The sequence below is a fragment of the Lathamus discolor genome, chromosome 6 (genome assembly GCF_037157495.1).
Source record: "Lathamus discolor isolate bLatDis1 chromosome 6, bLatDis1.hap1, whole genome shotgun sequence".
Lineage (NCBI taxonomy): Eukaryota > Metazoa > Chordata > Aves > Psittaciformes > Psittacidae > Lathamus > Lathamus discolor.
The window spans coordinates 23615797-23632347 of record NC_088889.1 but is presented as its reverse complement, the minus strand read 5'-3'; the positions used below and the strand labels follow the sequence as shown (position 1 = coordinate 23632347).

The 16551-nt window shown below is 41.0% G+C and overlaps 1 protein-coding gene across 1 annotated transcript in view; it reads left to right on the top strand.

The window, feature by feature from the left end:
* KIF26A (kinesin family member 26A) overlaps positions 1-16551 on the top strand; it is a 102105-nt gene that overhangs the window by 36578 nt on the left and 48976 nt on the right. The window contains exon 4 of the mRNA XM_065685411.1: positions 13941-14107. Within this exon, the coding sequence (XP_065541483.1) occupies positions 13941-14107 (167 nt within the window). The remainder of the gene's footprint in view (positions 1-13940; positions 14108-16551) is intronic.

Below are 16551 nucleotides of genomic sequence, written 5' to 3'. Positions count from 1 at the left end.
AGCCTTCCAGTACCTGAAGGGGGCCTATAGGGATGCTGGGGAGGGACTCTTCGTCAGGGACTGTAGTGACAGGACAAGGGGTAACGGATTAAAACTTAAACAGGGGAAGTTTAGATTGGATATAAGGAGGAAATTCTTTCCTGTTAGGGTGGTGAGGCACTGGAATGGGTTGCCCAAAGAAGTGGTAATTGTTCCATCCCTGGCGATGTTCAAGGCCAGGTTGGTCAGAATCTTGGGTGACTTAGTCTAGGTTGAGGTGTCCCTACCCATGGCAGGGGGGTTGGAACTAGATGATCTTGAGGTCTTTTCCAACCCTAACTGTTCTATGATTCTAACAAGTTGGAGACAGGGCTTAGGTTTAAGATTAAGCCAGGAGAGAGCTATGGATATGCATAGTTTCAGAGCTGTCTGTCTTCAGTAACGAGTCCCATCTTCTTATGGGGCAAAGCTGATCTGGCTAGAGGAATTCTGGAGCAAGAAGAAGAAGAATTGCAGCAGAAAGGACAGCATTGAATGTCCTGTTTGTTGTGTGTAATGTGACTGCGTCTTGGAGTCTTCAGTCCCCATTTATGCAAGGTGCTGTACAAATGCAGAAGAAAAAGGTGGCCTTTTTCCTGGGGAGTTTACGGTTTCAGTTGTTATACAAGTTATTTTTACCATCCCGTAAATACATGCTTCACTGGGAATCTGTACTTTTGCCTTGTTTCCTTACCAAAGGAAAGACTCCTAGTGGGGGTCTTGAAACAAGTGTCAAACTCCCTGGTGGGAAGCTGTTAACCAAACGCCTTACCTCTCAGTGATTTAACTCAGTGCTGCATACAAAGTTTGAGCATGATTAGTTTCCTAAAGATGGGAAGATGGACGCAGGTAAAGGCTGGGCTTCATCTGAACTATTTTCAGCCACCAGAAAGGCGGGTGTTTATTCTAAACTAATTACTGAGTCTTCCTTTGTAGTTGTGGGAGAGCAATAGGCACCTCCAAGGGTGCTTTGTCCTTCTCATTTTGGATGTCCATCTTGGCTTGCCTTGTCTGATGAAGGTGCCTGTGGCTTTCTGCTGGTGCTGGCAGAGCCCAGGTGGATGAAAGTGGAGCAAACCTTTGCCTGGGTGGCTGACACAGGATGCCATGTGTTCAGTGCTTTGTGGACATGAAAATACACCCCCAGAGTATGGCTGTCAAACCTCAGAGACCTCATACCTAGAAATATTTCTCCAGGATCCATGTTTTTTTTTAATTTATTATTAGTTTTAATAGTGGTGGTAGTGGAATTAGGTGCAGAGATTAAAAATACAACATGATTTCTGCTCTTCTCATTTTCCTCCCCAGCCTCGCATATATTACCTCATAATGTCACGGTTGCAAAAACACTTCTGGGCTGAATGTTGGGGGTCAGAAGTGCAGGACATCGTAAATGTTTAATATATGTTTGGAGTTCAAGTGTGAAATCCATTATATAGATTATAAATTTTTTGAACTGGGATATGTCTTTAAAGCATAGCGTGGGTGCTGCTCAAACCAAAATAATAACTGTGGGCTTCGGGAGCTGTGAAGAGGAACAGTAATTAAGGAGGAAGGTCCAGGGAGGGGAAGACTAGGATTGCAATGAAAGTGCAAAAGGTGAAGATGTAATCAGCTGCTTTACCCAAGTGGCCTGTTGTGAAAAATTACAAAATATAATCCCCAGTAGCAGTGGTGACCAGATGGTCAGCAGTCTGACCAGGCAGCAAGCTCTGTAGCAGGGGGAGCTGGTGTAACTCTGGGTAAGACAGCTGATTTGTTGTGGCCAACTTTAATAAATAGTTTTATATTGATGTTTTTAATTGTAGACCTGACAAATGAATATAAGATTACTACTCAAATCGAGAAACATGTTAGCAGTGCTCAGCATGGCCACTTAGTCTAACATAGAAGCAGAGGAGTGAGGAGAGTTCAGGCTTCCTAGATGTGTTGGAATCTGGCTGAGAGGCAGAACGTTAAAACCACTGAAAATACCTTGTACACCTTCTAGAATTATCTGTGTGTATTATGGAAAAAAAGAGGTCTTACTGTATGCCTTCAGTCGACTGTTACTAGCATGCACTGTTACGTACTGCATAAAGGTGGTAAAGTTGCCATGCCATGTGCTATAAAAGTATCACAGTGAAATAGAGCTTGTTTAGCAAATTGCTTTTTTTTTCATCTTATGCAAAACTAAATCCTTGACATGCTGTGTTTCTAATTTGAATATATACAACTGGTACTGATTCTAAGGCAGAATATTTTGGCTCTGCGAACCTTTATGAGTTTCTAAGTTGTTTTAGAAATATATTTAAAAATGCACCATTAGGAAACTGGAAAAGTTGGGCACTGGAAAACAGACAGTGACTCAAGTGAAACTTTTAAAGCATATTTATTTAAAATTGTAAATTTGTCCAAAGACAATGTATGTCCCAGAAAATTTTGATACATTTAAAGTTACGAATAAGTTTATGGCCTGGTTCGGAGAGGGAGGGTTCACCTGCAGCATGTGCAAGTGGGTGCATGTACTTTAAAATTAAAGGAGTTGTGTTTGTTTTTATGTGAGAAATCTCTAGTTCCTAGGAATGCCTTCTGCTTGCACTAATCTAAACCAGATGGATTTATCTGAGGGTAGTTCAGCCTCTGTTTACTTTCATTAAATTCTCTGTGTTTATAGCAAGGATGACTTACATTTTGCTTAAAAGATGCAATAAAAAGCTGACTGTGGAAATCAAAAGAATGACAAGATTTATTTTCCAGCATTTTTTACTTTGATAACTGTCATTCCAAATGGATTTTAAAATTAATTTTTAAAATCCTCTTGATAGCTTTCTCAGTGACCTTTTATTAATACAGTGCATGAAATACAGTTTGTAACGAAACAATTAAAATACAGTGCTTTGACCATAAATCATGTCTGAGACATCTGAATGACTGCAAGCTTTGGGACATTTCTCATACTCCATGAATAACATCTTGATTCTGCAGAAGTTCGTAGCCAACCTCAGACAGGTGGCAGGGCTGGGGCTGCATAGAGGTTGTTCTGCTTTCTGTTCAGCTTTAGTGGTTTTGGTGTTACCGCTTTTGTAGAGGAAGTACATAAAGGAAAGGAGTTGGCAAAAAGAAATAATAATCTCCAGAGTCACTCTCCGTAACAAGTCTCAACAGTGGAAGGAACTTTTTTGATCCAAGTTCCTAAATGCTTTCTCATACCAGCCTAATTTCTAGTCCCCATGGAAAAGACCTTTTCCTGAGGCTTTCGCATCGCAGCTGGGCAGTAATGCCTTGCATTGCAGTTTTCTGCCTTAGCAAATTCAGAGGGAGGGGTGTGATGTGGGAGGATGATGCTGTGCATACCAGTGCCATGCATTTGAAGTCAGCAAGACCTGCTCCAGCAGCCAGGTAGCAGGCTGGGTTGGAAATTCAGACACATATAAAACAGAGGGCTGATTTTTTTTATCTGTAGCTGCTAAGGTCTTAGTGTTCTCTTCTGCTAGATTTCCCCCAGTGTAGGATGCTGAAGTTGAAAATGAGCTTGCTTTTTAATATATTCCCAGGTATCAGAGTGATTTAGGAAAAATGTGAAGAGTTGACAGCAAGGGTATTGGCTACAAGATGGAGATGAATGTTTTCTTAGGTGAGGGTGTGGATTGCATGTCTTTATTTGACACTTCGGCCATAATATTGGGTTTATAGTTGTGCAACAGAATAACTATAAGTAGGACTCAGACCCTCTTGTGGCTCAGATTATCACCTGAAAGCAGCTCTTTTGATCCTTCACCCCTCTAGGCTAAACAGTTGTTATTACAGCTCTCACAGGGACCACAAGTCCATACTCGCCGTTGTTGACAACTGAAGTCAATAGGCAGTAATAAAGAATGTTGGCCCAGACTTCACCTGTACTCATCAGAAGTAGATTTAAGACAAGCACACTTCAGAGATTATGTGAAAATGATAATCCACTGGATTTACCTTTGACCCACAGGTCATTCTGTCGTCTAGCAAGTGTATCATAAGCTACACTAGGATGAAAAATCCCCTCCTTTTTTTATCCAGAATATTTACATTTTCTACTCTTGCCTTCAAACTGGTTTTTAAAGGATGGCCTTTTCTATTCAATTAGTTCCCTTCAGCTCTTTTGCTTGTTGCTGGTCCAGTTATACTGCACATGTGCTCCACTTTGAATTCTTCAGTGAACTGACTTAATCAATGCATCCCACACCACCCAATGTTAGAAATCACCTTACAAGTAGGCTCATACTTTTTGGTTGTAGACATCTCTCTGACATTTGAGACAGACTCCAGATATCCAGTGTAGAAGTGCTTTTATGAGGTTGCTGTTTATCTGCACTGGCTATGTTGATTGTTAAGGATAGGCTGCAGCTGAACAATGCCATTTGGTTTCAGAGGTTAGTGCAGCAGGGAAACCAGATAAATTCAGGCTGACCTGAGACCTTAGCTGTCTGCAAGCTGGTGAAGAGAAAGTCTTTTGGAGTGGTCTCTATGCCCCATGGAAGGAACAGACTTGCGCAGCTGGATGCAGATGTGTATTGCTCAGTTGTCCTGTTTGTGCGAAATAAGATTGAACGTTGTACGTTTTTTTGGGAAAAGTGTTTTTAACATTTGCACCATAGGCTAGGTACTGGAATGATGGCATGCTGCGGTCATGGGCCTGCAGGTAGTCAAGCTGTGTGCACAGTGTGAGCGTTGCCGAAAGCATCTCCTGTTCTTTCGTGGCATGAGTGGCTGAGCATGGGGCACATATTGATGCTCTTTGTTACTTGCAACTAGAACCACTGAAATGCCTTGGGTGGTAGTTTCTGAAAGGAGGCTTAAAAAGCATCAATAGAAAATGGATCTACTCTTCAGTTTCAGCACTTCGGAGAGAACTTATGATGTGTAGATAGACTTCATAGATGTTTCAAGTATTTCATATGTGTGTGTTTAATAGAATGGATTGCCATTTTACTGAACGTAGTGTCAAATCAGCTCTGTTAATTGAAAAAGATTTTTCACATTATTGCTAATGATGTGACACAGTTTTGTTAGAGATGGTGTACAAAATAGCACTACTTGAAATGACATTAATGTATGCACTGAAATTATTTTTTCCCCTTTTACATTCATTATTGGTTTTATTTCATTGTTGGGGAGCTAATGGATTTATAATAATGCAGTCACTGTAATCAATGATGAGATTTAGATGTATAAATAGAACTTTAAAACTATGATGAGGTAATGTCCCAGTGTAACAAAGGATCAATAATTAGAGGTTTACTTTGAATGTGAAAGTAGAACTTGTGAGATTCAAGCGTGAAACACTACTAAGGAAGTGAATCTGTAACTGATGTAGTTAGACATTTTCCAAAGCTGCCTATTATTACTACTTTTGCTTGGTGCCCAAACACTTCTGAGCTAATTCCTCTGGTTTTGCAGAGCTGCCACTATCTCAAAACTGGATGAGTTTGGTCTTTTCTGATACCTTAGTTGAAGGAAGTGTTTGAAAGGTGCTGTAGACAGGAAACCATTGCTGTAGTTTTGGTGTTGTTGGGCAAAAGTAATGAATTTGCTGTTCAGAACTGCCCCCTGCCGCTTCTGTGATAGTGATAAAGCTGGGCAGGGCAGTTGGCTGTTGTGTGGGAGGAGATGGAAGTAAAAGAATGAAGAAAGGGAGAGTGGCCCTTGTGATGCCTGGCATGGGAAGCATCTGTGTTTAGTTGGTTCATTCAGAGTAGCTGTGTAGACGTCCCTGGGTATCACCATCCTCTACTGATGACTCTGAAGTACTCATGGGGGCCTATGGGAATAGCAGAACTTCCTGTTATTAGTTAAGCTAAGGAAGTCTCTAGTGAAAAGATTGTATGGGAATGGTAAGAACATTAGACATATCCTAGTGGGTCTCAGCCAGCCTATCTAGCCCAGGGCTGTCTCCAGCAGTTGAGCTGGAAATGGTGTTTAGGGAGATCTGTGGAACTTGGCTGTTTAGTGCAGTCTGCTCATACTCCCCAGTGTGCACAGTTGGGAAAGTCTCAGGGACACGTCCCTGTCTGTTCCTTTTAGTATCTGTTTATGGACCTTCTGTCCAGGAATTAATCTAATCCGTATCTGACTCTGCTGATGCTCTCTCCCTTCACAGCCTCATATGTCAGCAGGTTTCACAAGTTCATTATTCCAGTGCAAAGAAGTACTCACTTTCTTTCAGCTTACCCACCACCTCCACGACTTTGTAAAGCTCGGTTAAGCCCCCCTTATCTTTCCCCTCTCCATCATCTCTCTTCCTGGTGCAGCTGCTCCATCTTCTTGATTGTTTACTTGCTTGTCTCTGTCATTTCCCTTACTCCACTAGCCCTCTCTTGAGATGCACCTGGTAGTCAATATGTGGATATGCTCCTTGTTCTTCGTGCTCTGCCTTTTTGTTTGGCTGCTTCATTTCGTGATTGAGTTCTTTGTTGCTTGATTTCAGGGGGACTGTTGATGACCCTTAGGTCTTCTAAGTTGTAACTGCAAGTTCCGAGTTTAGCACTGTTTAGGATTCACTTAGGTTATTTCCCCCTAAATACACTGTCGTATCTATGTTAAATCTCACCTGATGCTTCTTTTCCCACTCACATTTGGGAAATTCTTCTGGAGTTCCTCATTACTGCCATGGCATTTGGCTACTTGAAAATGCTTTGGGACATCTATAGACTTGCAGACTTCACTCCAGTCTTGGTGAATCATGACTGTGTCTGGGTTATTGGTTCTCACATGGGGAGTAAGCAGCAGGTCAGCAGGGAACAGTCACAAGAAAAAAAGAGCAGCATCTGCACAGCTCTGTCCCTGATTTGGGACTTCAGTGCCCTTCAACAGTGATCACATATAGTTGAGAGTTGTCCCTGTGTCTTCAAACTTAATGCTGCTTCATGAGCTTGCCTGTAACTGAATCTTGTTCTCTAGATTTAGGTGTACTGAAGACCCAGTTTTCCCTCAAGATAACAATGGCTTGTACCTCTTCAAGTGAGGTACTAGTCAATGGGTGCCTTGCATGTGGTAGCTGTCAGGTAAATTGATCCCAAGGGATGTACTCTTTAATGTAGTTAGATCAAATATATAAGCAGTTCAAGCATAATTGCAATAGAAATTAGCTATGACAGTCTCCATCCACCTTTGCCTTTATTTAATGACATTGTATGTCAATCACTGTAATGATGTAATGATGATAATAAAATGTAATTCTGGGGAACATGATTATTCCATTTTGCTGAATATAGAGTAATCAAGGCGCAGTGAGATTTTTGCTTGAGGTGCCTGCAGTTGGTGAGAAATTTTGTTGTGGAGTCAGGAAGGTGATACAAGTTCTCGTAATTCAAAGCTCTGTATGTGTCTTGTGCTTTGCTGCTGTTAGATGCATCTGGCCTGTGGAAGTCAGTCCTAGTGGAAAAGCATTTGTCTTGTAGGAAACCCAACCCGAAGCTGACAAATTTGCATTATTATGAGGTTGTTAATGAATTCCTTTGCTTGCTTATGTCAGCCTCTGACAAAAAGCAGGGATTCAGCCGTATGTTTGTCCACTTGAATAAACACCCTGAGCAGTACACAGCTATATTTTTTGGTTTTGGCGGCTGTAACTATTGTAATACATGTCACCAGGGAGGGATCTGGGCAACACTTTCTGATGCTTGCCTGGAGGCATTAGAAGAAACAGTTTCTCTAACCTGTTGGTTTTGTTTTGTTTTTTTTTTCACACCCACTGCACGTGAAAAGTCCCAATTTGAGAGTGTGTGCAACAGGTTCTGTGTCCTTCTTGACAGCCTTTTTCATATCCTTCTGACTTTCCATGTGGTGGGTTTACACGTGCAGATTGTGTGACTGGTGATCAAATAGTCATGAAGAAGGAACCTGTCTTCTGGCACTGGTGTCCCGAGTGGCTGAAGTGTAAAGTAATAGGTCCATTGCTACCTGGTGGCCTATTTACACTACCAGACCCCTGGTTGCAGAGACCTTCCAGCCTGAGAGCATGGGCAGGCTGAAGAAAGCAATAGATGTGTTGTAGATGAAGGAGGCCTGCCTAAAACCTTAATAAATTTTTCAGGGGCCAAGGAATAGGGTTTAGGAGGGATCTGGGTCGGACTGAAATCAAGACCCTGTCAGAGGGGAAAAAGCTGCTGCTGCTTCATCGTTGTTCTGCCAAGGACATCAGCACTGGATGCAGTTGGGTGCATTTGCTCTGCAGTTGAAGGAGGAGCTCCTTCCTGCATATGAAGCACAGACTGCCAGTGATTTTTGGTAGTGAAGGTCCAAACATGTTCTAGTAATTCAGATATTCATCCAAAAAGCAAGGGCCCCTAGGTTGTCTTTGGATCTCCTAGATACTACTTTCCAGTCTGTGACAGCAGACAGACCCTCCTATTTCTATTTAATTCTACTTCTGTGATTTTTTTTTTTTCTTCTGCCTCATCGTCAGAGATCAATGAATTAAAGCCAGACATTAGCAACTCTTGTAGCTGAAAACGTGTTTTGGGGGAAGGGATATTATGCTCTGCCTTTGATTTACATCAAATAGGAGATGCACATAAAGTCTGAAATGACAGGTTTAGGCATACTTGTTACCGCATCGCAGCTGCAGGTTATAAAATGACTACAGTAGTCTATTGTAGTTACAAAATGACCTAGTTATCTTATAATGAGTCCTGGCAGAAGCATTGTCAAATTGCAGTAAAAAGTTTACCCAGAACATGTTTAACTTCAACCTGATGTATGCGGCATTGTTAACTTTATGTAATGCTAGTCAATCAGGAGGAGACATTTCACACAGAAGAGGTGTGCAGGACTTACTCATGCTTATGGGAATGTAGTATGAGCATTATCCACAGAGATTTATGTTGCATTTGTTCCAGTCAGTAACAGTAGGTTGTAAGACTCTTAGCATGAATCATTTAGGGGGAAAATTATTGTTTTATCATATGCAAACAGTGGATTTAATATGTTGTAAAATCTTTAGATGAAGCACTTCTTACAGTTTAATTGGCTGTGTCATTCTTGTCTGAGAGAGGAAAATAGTGATTTAAAGTACATACTCAAAATTCCGTATGCCTGGCTGCTAGTCAGAAAGGGGGAAAAACAACTTAGGAAAGATAAAAAAAAAAAGCATCACAGTACAGACTCAGGTTTAATCTTGCCTGAGCTTCACCTGCAGTTCACCGTTGAAACCCTGTTGAATGCACTCATTATGAGACCAATATTTTGAAATTAAAGAAATTGTATTGAAGTTCTGGCTCCGATTACACAGATGTGTTGTCAGACTCATTGACACTTTTGTGTCTTTTGTGAATCTGTTCTTGATACTTACATTTAGATATCAGATCTTATTGCTTTCTTTTGCAGCTCTGTCCAGCCTTCTGGTTTTCTTCTGCCATGACAGCACTATCCAGGGATTGATCTGTTTTTTTCTCTAGAGTTTTATATTCCCATGTTTTTCTTGCCTGTTGCCAGGCACAGATTTTTCATGTGTTACAAAGTGGCAGCAGCTAGCTTGTCTCTTTAGGATCCCTGGACAAAGGTCAATGTCCAGAGAATGGAAATATTCAGGAACTGGAAACATTATGGCTTAGTTTTTTGCTTTGCACTTCAAACTTGCAAAGAACTTGTTAGGGTTGTAATTGTCCTTCAGATGGTAATGGTCTGGCAGTCTACTGTGTACCTGGAAATTTAATCTATGGTCAACTTCTCTACAATGTAATTTTTGACTAGTCTGTCTTGTTTAAACCCGGGCAGATGTTTCCTGCCATTTGTTCACAGCAGGGAGCCTGCATGCTGGAAATCGGGATGGGGCAGGGGATGCCCCTGCTCTGCCCAGCACCCTTCTGCAGCCTGAGGATGTCGGGTTGTCTCCATCTCTTCCTGCCCTCTCCCCCAGCCTTTGGACATTTTAATTGGGAACAACTCATGCTGTTATTGGTTGTTGTGGCTCTGCCAACCTCGGCTCTGTGTGTGCATGATGCTGGCCAAAACACAGCATGTCTAGCTCTGCTCTCATGTCCCCAGGACTGGTGCTGGGACCCGGTACTGAAACCCTCCTGTCCATGATGCAGGCATTGGTATGAAGTACCAAGACGTTGGTCATTCCTGTGTGCGCAAAATGCCTGGTGTGACATTTTGAAGTGTTGTCCTTCCTGTGCTCTTACTGGTACCAGTTTTCGTGTGACTTCAGAGAGAGTGGAGGATTAGCTGGTTTCCAGAGGGTTAATGGCTTTTGTCTGGCAAACCTTTGCTTAGAAAATTAATGAACATTAATCTTGGGTTACGGGGGCCTATGACACTTCAAATATTCAGTGCAGTCAGTAACACTTTATAGTGACAAAGTTGTGATTTCTGCATTTGATCATGAGTGATTTATAAAAATTTAGTAAATGGTGAAGCACAGTTCCCTCTCAGCTGCAGACTGGAGTTCTCTCTGTGCAGACTTGCATGACTTCAAGTCATGCAGAGTTGCTCCCGTTCCTCTAGAAAATTATATTTTTCACACGCAATCCCCACAAGAGCATGGCTTGAGATGAGGGAGGTACATGAAGTAATTCCTACATTTAGTTTAAAAAACAAAGCCCCTTTATCTTATTCATACCCTTTCAGCAGCTATAAGCAATGCAAACCAAAACCAAGGTGTGACAAACCAGAGTTGCCACGAGGGTCCCATTAGTTGTCTTTGGCTTTCCTGCCTAAGGGAAAATTGACTTGGAACTCACAAATTTCATCATACCTGAGGCCCCCTCATCAGCTGAGAGACACAGCTGTCTCAGGGATTGCTGAACATGGTTGTGCTGGAAAACCCTGTTACTTTGGGTGGTACGAGCAGTCCTTGAAATGAATCCTAAACTTGGAATAACTTGTTTTGTGCTTTTTCAGCTTCTCGCTATCTAGAAAAGCTGATGTTACCACTGTGCCAACTGGGTGATTGAGAACTTAATGAAAAAGATACAGATTGTTTCTGCAGTAGTCTTCTGATGATTTAATCTTGCACATGTTCACTTTTTTCCCCCTTTACAAGAATCAGTGCCTTCTCCTTGTCTTCCCCTCATCTTCCTTTCATACACCTACGGAACTGAGAATAAAACCTCCAAATTTACTGAGAAGTTACAGTTTAAGTTCTCAAAAGCATCTAGTGTAGAAATGGCAATTTGCAAACAACTTAGATATGTTGGTTTGAAAAGTGTATTAACCATCTGGTATATGAATATCAGGTTTGATTTGGATATTTCAAGTTAGATGCCTGATATATCCACAATTTTTTGTCTCTTAAAACTGTAGGCTTCTAAGTTCTCGCGGAAACAAAATAGTGGAAAAGAAGGTATGTTAGACGTTGCTGAAATTGCAAATGTGAATAGCTTTTACAGGAATTGATCCGTTAACGAATTCCAGTCAGTTCTTACAGATCTGCTATATTTTACTGTAAAATTCAACCAAATATCATGCTAACTACAGATTTCATATTTAGCTTTAGATTATGCCATCATTTAGATTATGCTTTAATTAAAGCACAACTGGTTAGAAAGACATTGCTGCTTCTGCCTTCCTTTTTCAAAATTTTGCTTAAACATTATTTTCTTTGTTTCAAAGTCCTGTTGTCTATCATAGCCCCTGTTGAAAGTGAATGGAAAAATGTCATGGGAATTCATCTTAAGCCTGTAATTTTTAATCTGAGACAACAGCTCACATGAGAGGGTTGTGATTGTCTTCCTGGCAGAATACAGGGGAGTATTCAAACACTGATGTTAGCCTGCCAGTGATTGCTGGTTGGGTTTCCTTTTCTTGCTGGTCATCATGCCACTGGCCACTCTGCGTGACATCCCTATGATGTACCAGTTTGTGAGCCCCATACACTGCCTTCAAAGGGTCTGATGTAGATTTCTTATTCTGTGAATTGCTCATTTCATAGTAAGCTCTATTTATTATTAGCACTTTGTGTCAGTTTGTGTAACTCAGAAGCTCAGGTGTCACATTGAACTTCCCCCAGTGTACATGTTTTCCACCATGCCATATACTTTCTGTGACTGATATAGGTCAAGACCACGATTCGTTGCTTCAGTTCATTAATGATCAAGTATCTGCTTTGTTGACTGCTTCAATGCCCTCATTCCTCTGTCACTTAGTTTTAAGCAGTTAACCACATGAGCAGATCTGATCCTTGCCCAAACATCTCTGTTCCTGGCTGTCATTGCCAGTAGATTGTGGATGGGACAGACAAACTCACCTTTTATTAAGCATCTGTTCATGCCATACCATTTCTTTGTCCCAGTCTTGATCTCTAGCAGTGCTTGGTCTCTCCCTGCATCACTAAGAAATCTGATCTCATGAGACATCTGTATTATAAAGTGAAGGGTTTTGCAGAGGGTTAAGTTTCCAGTTAGGCTTCTATCATGGGTAGTTTTGCTAGGATTAAGTTAATCTGTGTGAATATTCTTCTGTCTCTCAGCCACAGATCAATTAGGAGAGCTCTATAAAAGTACTTTTTGTGCAGTAGTCTATGGTAGAGCGTGTCAGCCAGTCCATAATACTGATAATACTATTAACCTTTAAAGAGCAGACCTTCAAAAGAGCTGGGAGCACTTTTTTCTTGTTGACTTTGCTGGGAACTGGGAATTCAGCACTCAGCCTATGGGAATGAGTCTACATGAAACTCCAGACAGCCTTTCATGAGCCAGTTGAGCAGCACTTGTTTGACAGAGTTAAATTTTACTTGGTACCTAATAGCTGGGTTGTCTCAGTTCTCGTGAGAAAAACTCAGGGTTGTCAGTGTATGAGAAAATTGAGGGTGTGTATGTAACTGGGAAGGTCCTATTACCATGTCTGCGTATCTGCAGTTGTAAAACATGATCTACGGCAGCACAACATTTAAAGTTTGGTGGCATCCCAGGAAGTACTTAATTGTGTTTGTGCTTCATTACAAGGCTGTCTCCTTTTCTGGAATTTATTTTAGCTAATTAGTTGGAAATGTCAAAGTAGTATTTCAGATGACAGAAACATCATATATTATCATGCATAAAGCAAAGCAATTAACTCTTTTGACAAATATTTATTGTGGTGTCGCCTTTAATTAAATCTTCAGAACTCCTAGACATAGAGCAGGTTCCTCCAAAAAGGAGGCCTTCCCAGCACTGTCAATGAGCATTTGACTGATGGGGCTTAATTGAACTTCGTGCTTAAAGAGTTGGTGGCCTAAACATGAAGATACCAACATGACACAATTTCATAATACAGGTATCTGATATTCTGGCAAAATCCTGAAACAATTGCCCTTTGCTCTCCCCTACCCTCCCACAGCTTTGCCATAGATACCACAAATGCATTATGCTGGAGAAGATGCTTCTCCAGTCACTCCTATTCTTCCGCTGGAACAGTTTACAAGCGAAGAAATTGCTGTGCACTTGTGCTGCTGAGATAAATAATACTGAGAAGTAGGGCTGTATATTTGTTTAAAAAAACCCCATTTTTTAAGAAAATTTAGTTCTTGGGGTTATTCATGTGGAAACATGTTACAAATGTGACTGGTTAGTTCGCCTTAAACAGAGAGATATTGTAGATGATGTGTCACTGAAAAATAATTCCTGACAGTTATAACTGAACCAGATAAACAGTTCTGCCAGCTCCCAAATAGCACTGTAAAACAAAAGGGTTCTGCTTATCATTTTCCATTTCTTCATGCCTGTCAAACTATTTAACTGTGCATTACCCATCACAAATGGTCTGTGTGTTTTCCTGCTCATCTGCTGTGGTCATGGTTTTTACCTTCTCTGTAGGAGGACCTGTGCACACTTGTCCAAATGTAATACTCCTCAGCTGCTGCTAATCTTTGCCTTCATCCTTGCAAAGATTCCATTTGGAAGTGCTGCATGAGGTTTCTGTCTGTCATGGCCGTTCGGAAAGTGTATTAACCTCTATGTATGTTTTCATTCTTTTTTTTTTTCCAGGCAGAAACAGCACCAGAAGGTGGCCAAGATGGTCCCAGTGTTCAGATCAGCTCAGGGCAGCACAACTCTGATGCTGCAGGAGCAGGTGGCTCAGCAGCCTCACAGAGCATGGTTGCTCCAGCTGGGGTCTCAGCAGGTACTTCAGCTGCAGCATCGTTCTTCATAAGGTAGTTTTTCACCTTTCTACTTTCTGTAACTGCTCACAGGTCTTCAAATGTTTGTGAAATGCTGTTGAATCTTTGCCATGGGTAGAAAGTGCATGTGGTGCTGGTTGTTGAGAGGTGGAGTTGGTCACCTGGCTGTAACTGTGGCTTTCCACTGCCTCTGGGGAGCAGGGATGTGATAGTGATACCCCCCTTTCTGTCTGGACACCTGAGCAGGAACCTCTGTTGGCCAAAACTCAAGAAAATGTGCGTTGGTCTTTGTCTAGTCCTTAATAGATATTTCCACCTGTAGCAAGTCTGTTATTCTGTAGGTCTCCTCAGAGCAGAAGTTGAAATAACAAGGTTTTTTCACTCAGATCTAAGTAGCAGTAGCCCAGAACAATTTTTTTTTTTCCATTCCAGAGTCTTATAACATAAATGATGTTAGTTTTGTTTGTGAAATGTTTGTTGTAATTAGCAATGTTGATTAAATGCAATAAGCTGTCAAGCAGATGGTATTTAAAACAACAAAATTCAGGGCTTTGTACTTTCATTCCAAACTCCTTTTTTAATTCAGAACTGAACATGTTTTGAGCTGATCTTGAAAAACTTACATCTATGAATGGAGTTAAAGTCAAATTTGTGCACCGAGTGCTTACACAATGGCAATTGTATTGTTTCCTTTATCTTTAATATGCTTTGTACGATTAAATAAGAAATGTTTTCTGTAAGTTACAATCTAACCTCAGAAGGAGCTTAATTTCTCAAGTTCTGTTTTTTAGAAGAACATCGTATGAGTCTTAAGCATTATATGCCTACATACCACAGTCTGTCTGTATGCAAGAGGTTGGGAAATGACTGCCCCAAGAGTGGTGTGTCTAAGTTAGTGTTTTGTGTCTCTGCTAAGTGCTGCAGGTTTAAAGTCAGCACAGAGAAATGGTTGCCTACAGAGGATGATTTGTTTCATTTTAAGATAGGTATCTGAAATCAGTGGGAGCAGAGAGGAAAGTTCAAGGGGAAAAGCTCAGGCATCTCTCTTATTTAGTTACCTAAATAAGGACAGATGAATACTCTCTAAAGTACCTAGACTGAACAGGATTGCAGCTTTCATTACAGTATTTCATACTGTGGGTATGAACATTGTGATTTAGCTTAATCTAAATCTTGGATTTATTTTAGCGTGAATCTGTATTTCATAAATATAAAGACTGACTTTCACCGGGGAATCCAGAAAATAAAATACTGTCTTCGGAAGAGAGAAATCAGTGCCTAGTAATCTGAAATAACCCCCAAAATCTTCTCTCCCAGTGATGCTTCTGTCTCACTGGTCAGCAAAACTCAGTTTTTTCTTTGTTGTAAAGTTATTGTCGCTGGCTTGGTTCTTGAAGTCAGCAGCAACACCATAAATGACATCATTGTGCGTTGGATCAGGCCCAAATTGCTTATCATGAATCTGTCTTTGCCTCGAGTGAATTGAAGTTTTATAGCTTTAGAAGCTATGTGCTAGCTAAAACATTTTAAAATCCATTAGTACATTGCTTATTCCCTATCCATATTTCGTCTGTGCAAAATTGATTCTCCTCAATTTTTTAACCAAAGAACAGGGTTGGTTGAATTTTTTTTGTGGTTGTTGTCACAGAGACTTAAGTGAGAAATAAAGTTTTCCTTTTAACAGTTATCAGTTACCTAAATTAGCTTTGTATCATTTTCGTGATCTTTCATCACACTGCTGATTAATGTATTTCAACATTAATCTCTCAGTATTCCAGAGCCCAGCTAAGAATTTCAGGTTCCCTAAAACCAAGCATTCAAGAAACAAGTTCAGTTACAACTGTGATTAAAAACACAAACTGAAATGCAGAAAATCTCACAAAGTCTTGGGTGAGGTAGATCCATTATTGATCCCTGTCAATTATAAATATGTTGAGCCTCAGGTGGGTACTATTGCATAGTCTTGGCCAGGCTGCTATACCACCACTGGCATTTAACCTCAGGAGAGGCTACATCTCCCACTGCTCCTCTTTCTGTTCTTACTTCTGCTGTTGGGGCCTTATGAATCCAAGTTTCCATGCTGAGTCTCCCTCCTGCCGGTAAACCATGCAGTCCTCAGTGGGAGGGAAGAGGAGGAAATCTTCAAGGATGAATGAGAGACAGATGCTGGCAGAAACAGAGGTGAAAGCGACTTCTCCAGGGGCCACAAGTGTTGGTATATGAGCAGTTTGTTCAGTACTGATGAGATACCACGCTTCTTTGCTTCAGCCTTTCCAGACCCATCTCTTCTTTTTCCTTTTGCACCATCCAGCCACAAGCATGTTGAGGAAGAAGGTCATCCCTGCTTGAATCCTTTGGCACAGCATCCAGTTCTGTCCTTCATCTATCTGTTCAATTAACTCTCTCTCAGCACCTAGAGATGAGAGAGGAGATGTAGCACTGCTGTTATGCTCTTGTCCCTATTCATTGTATTTGCT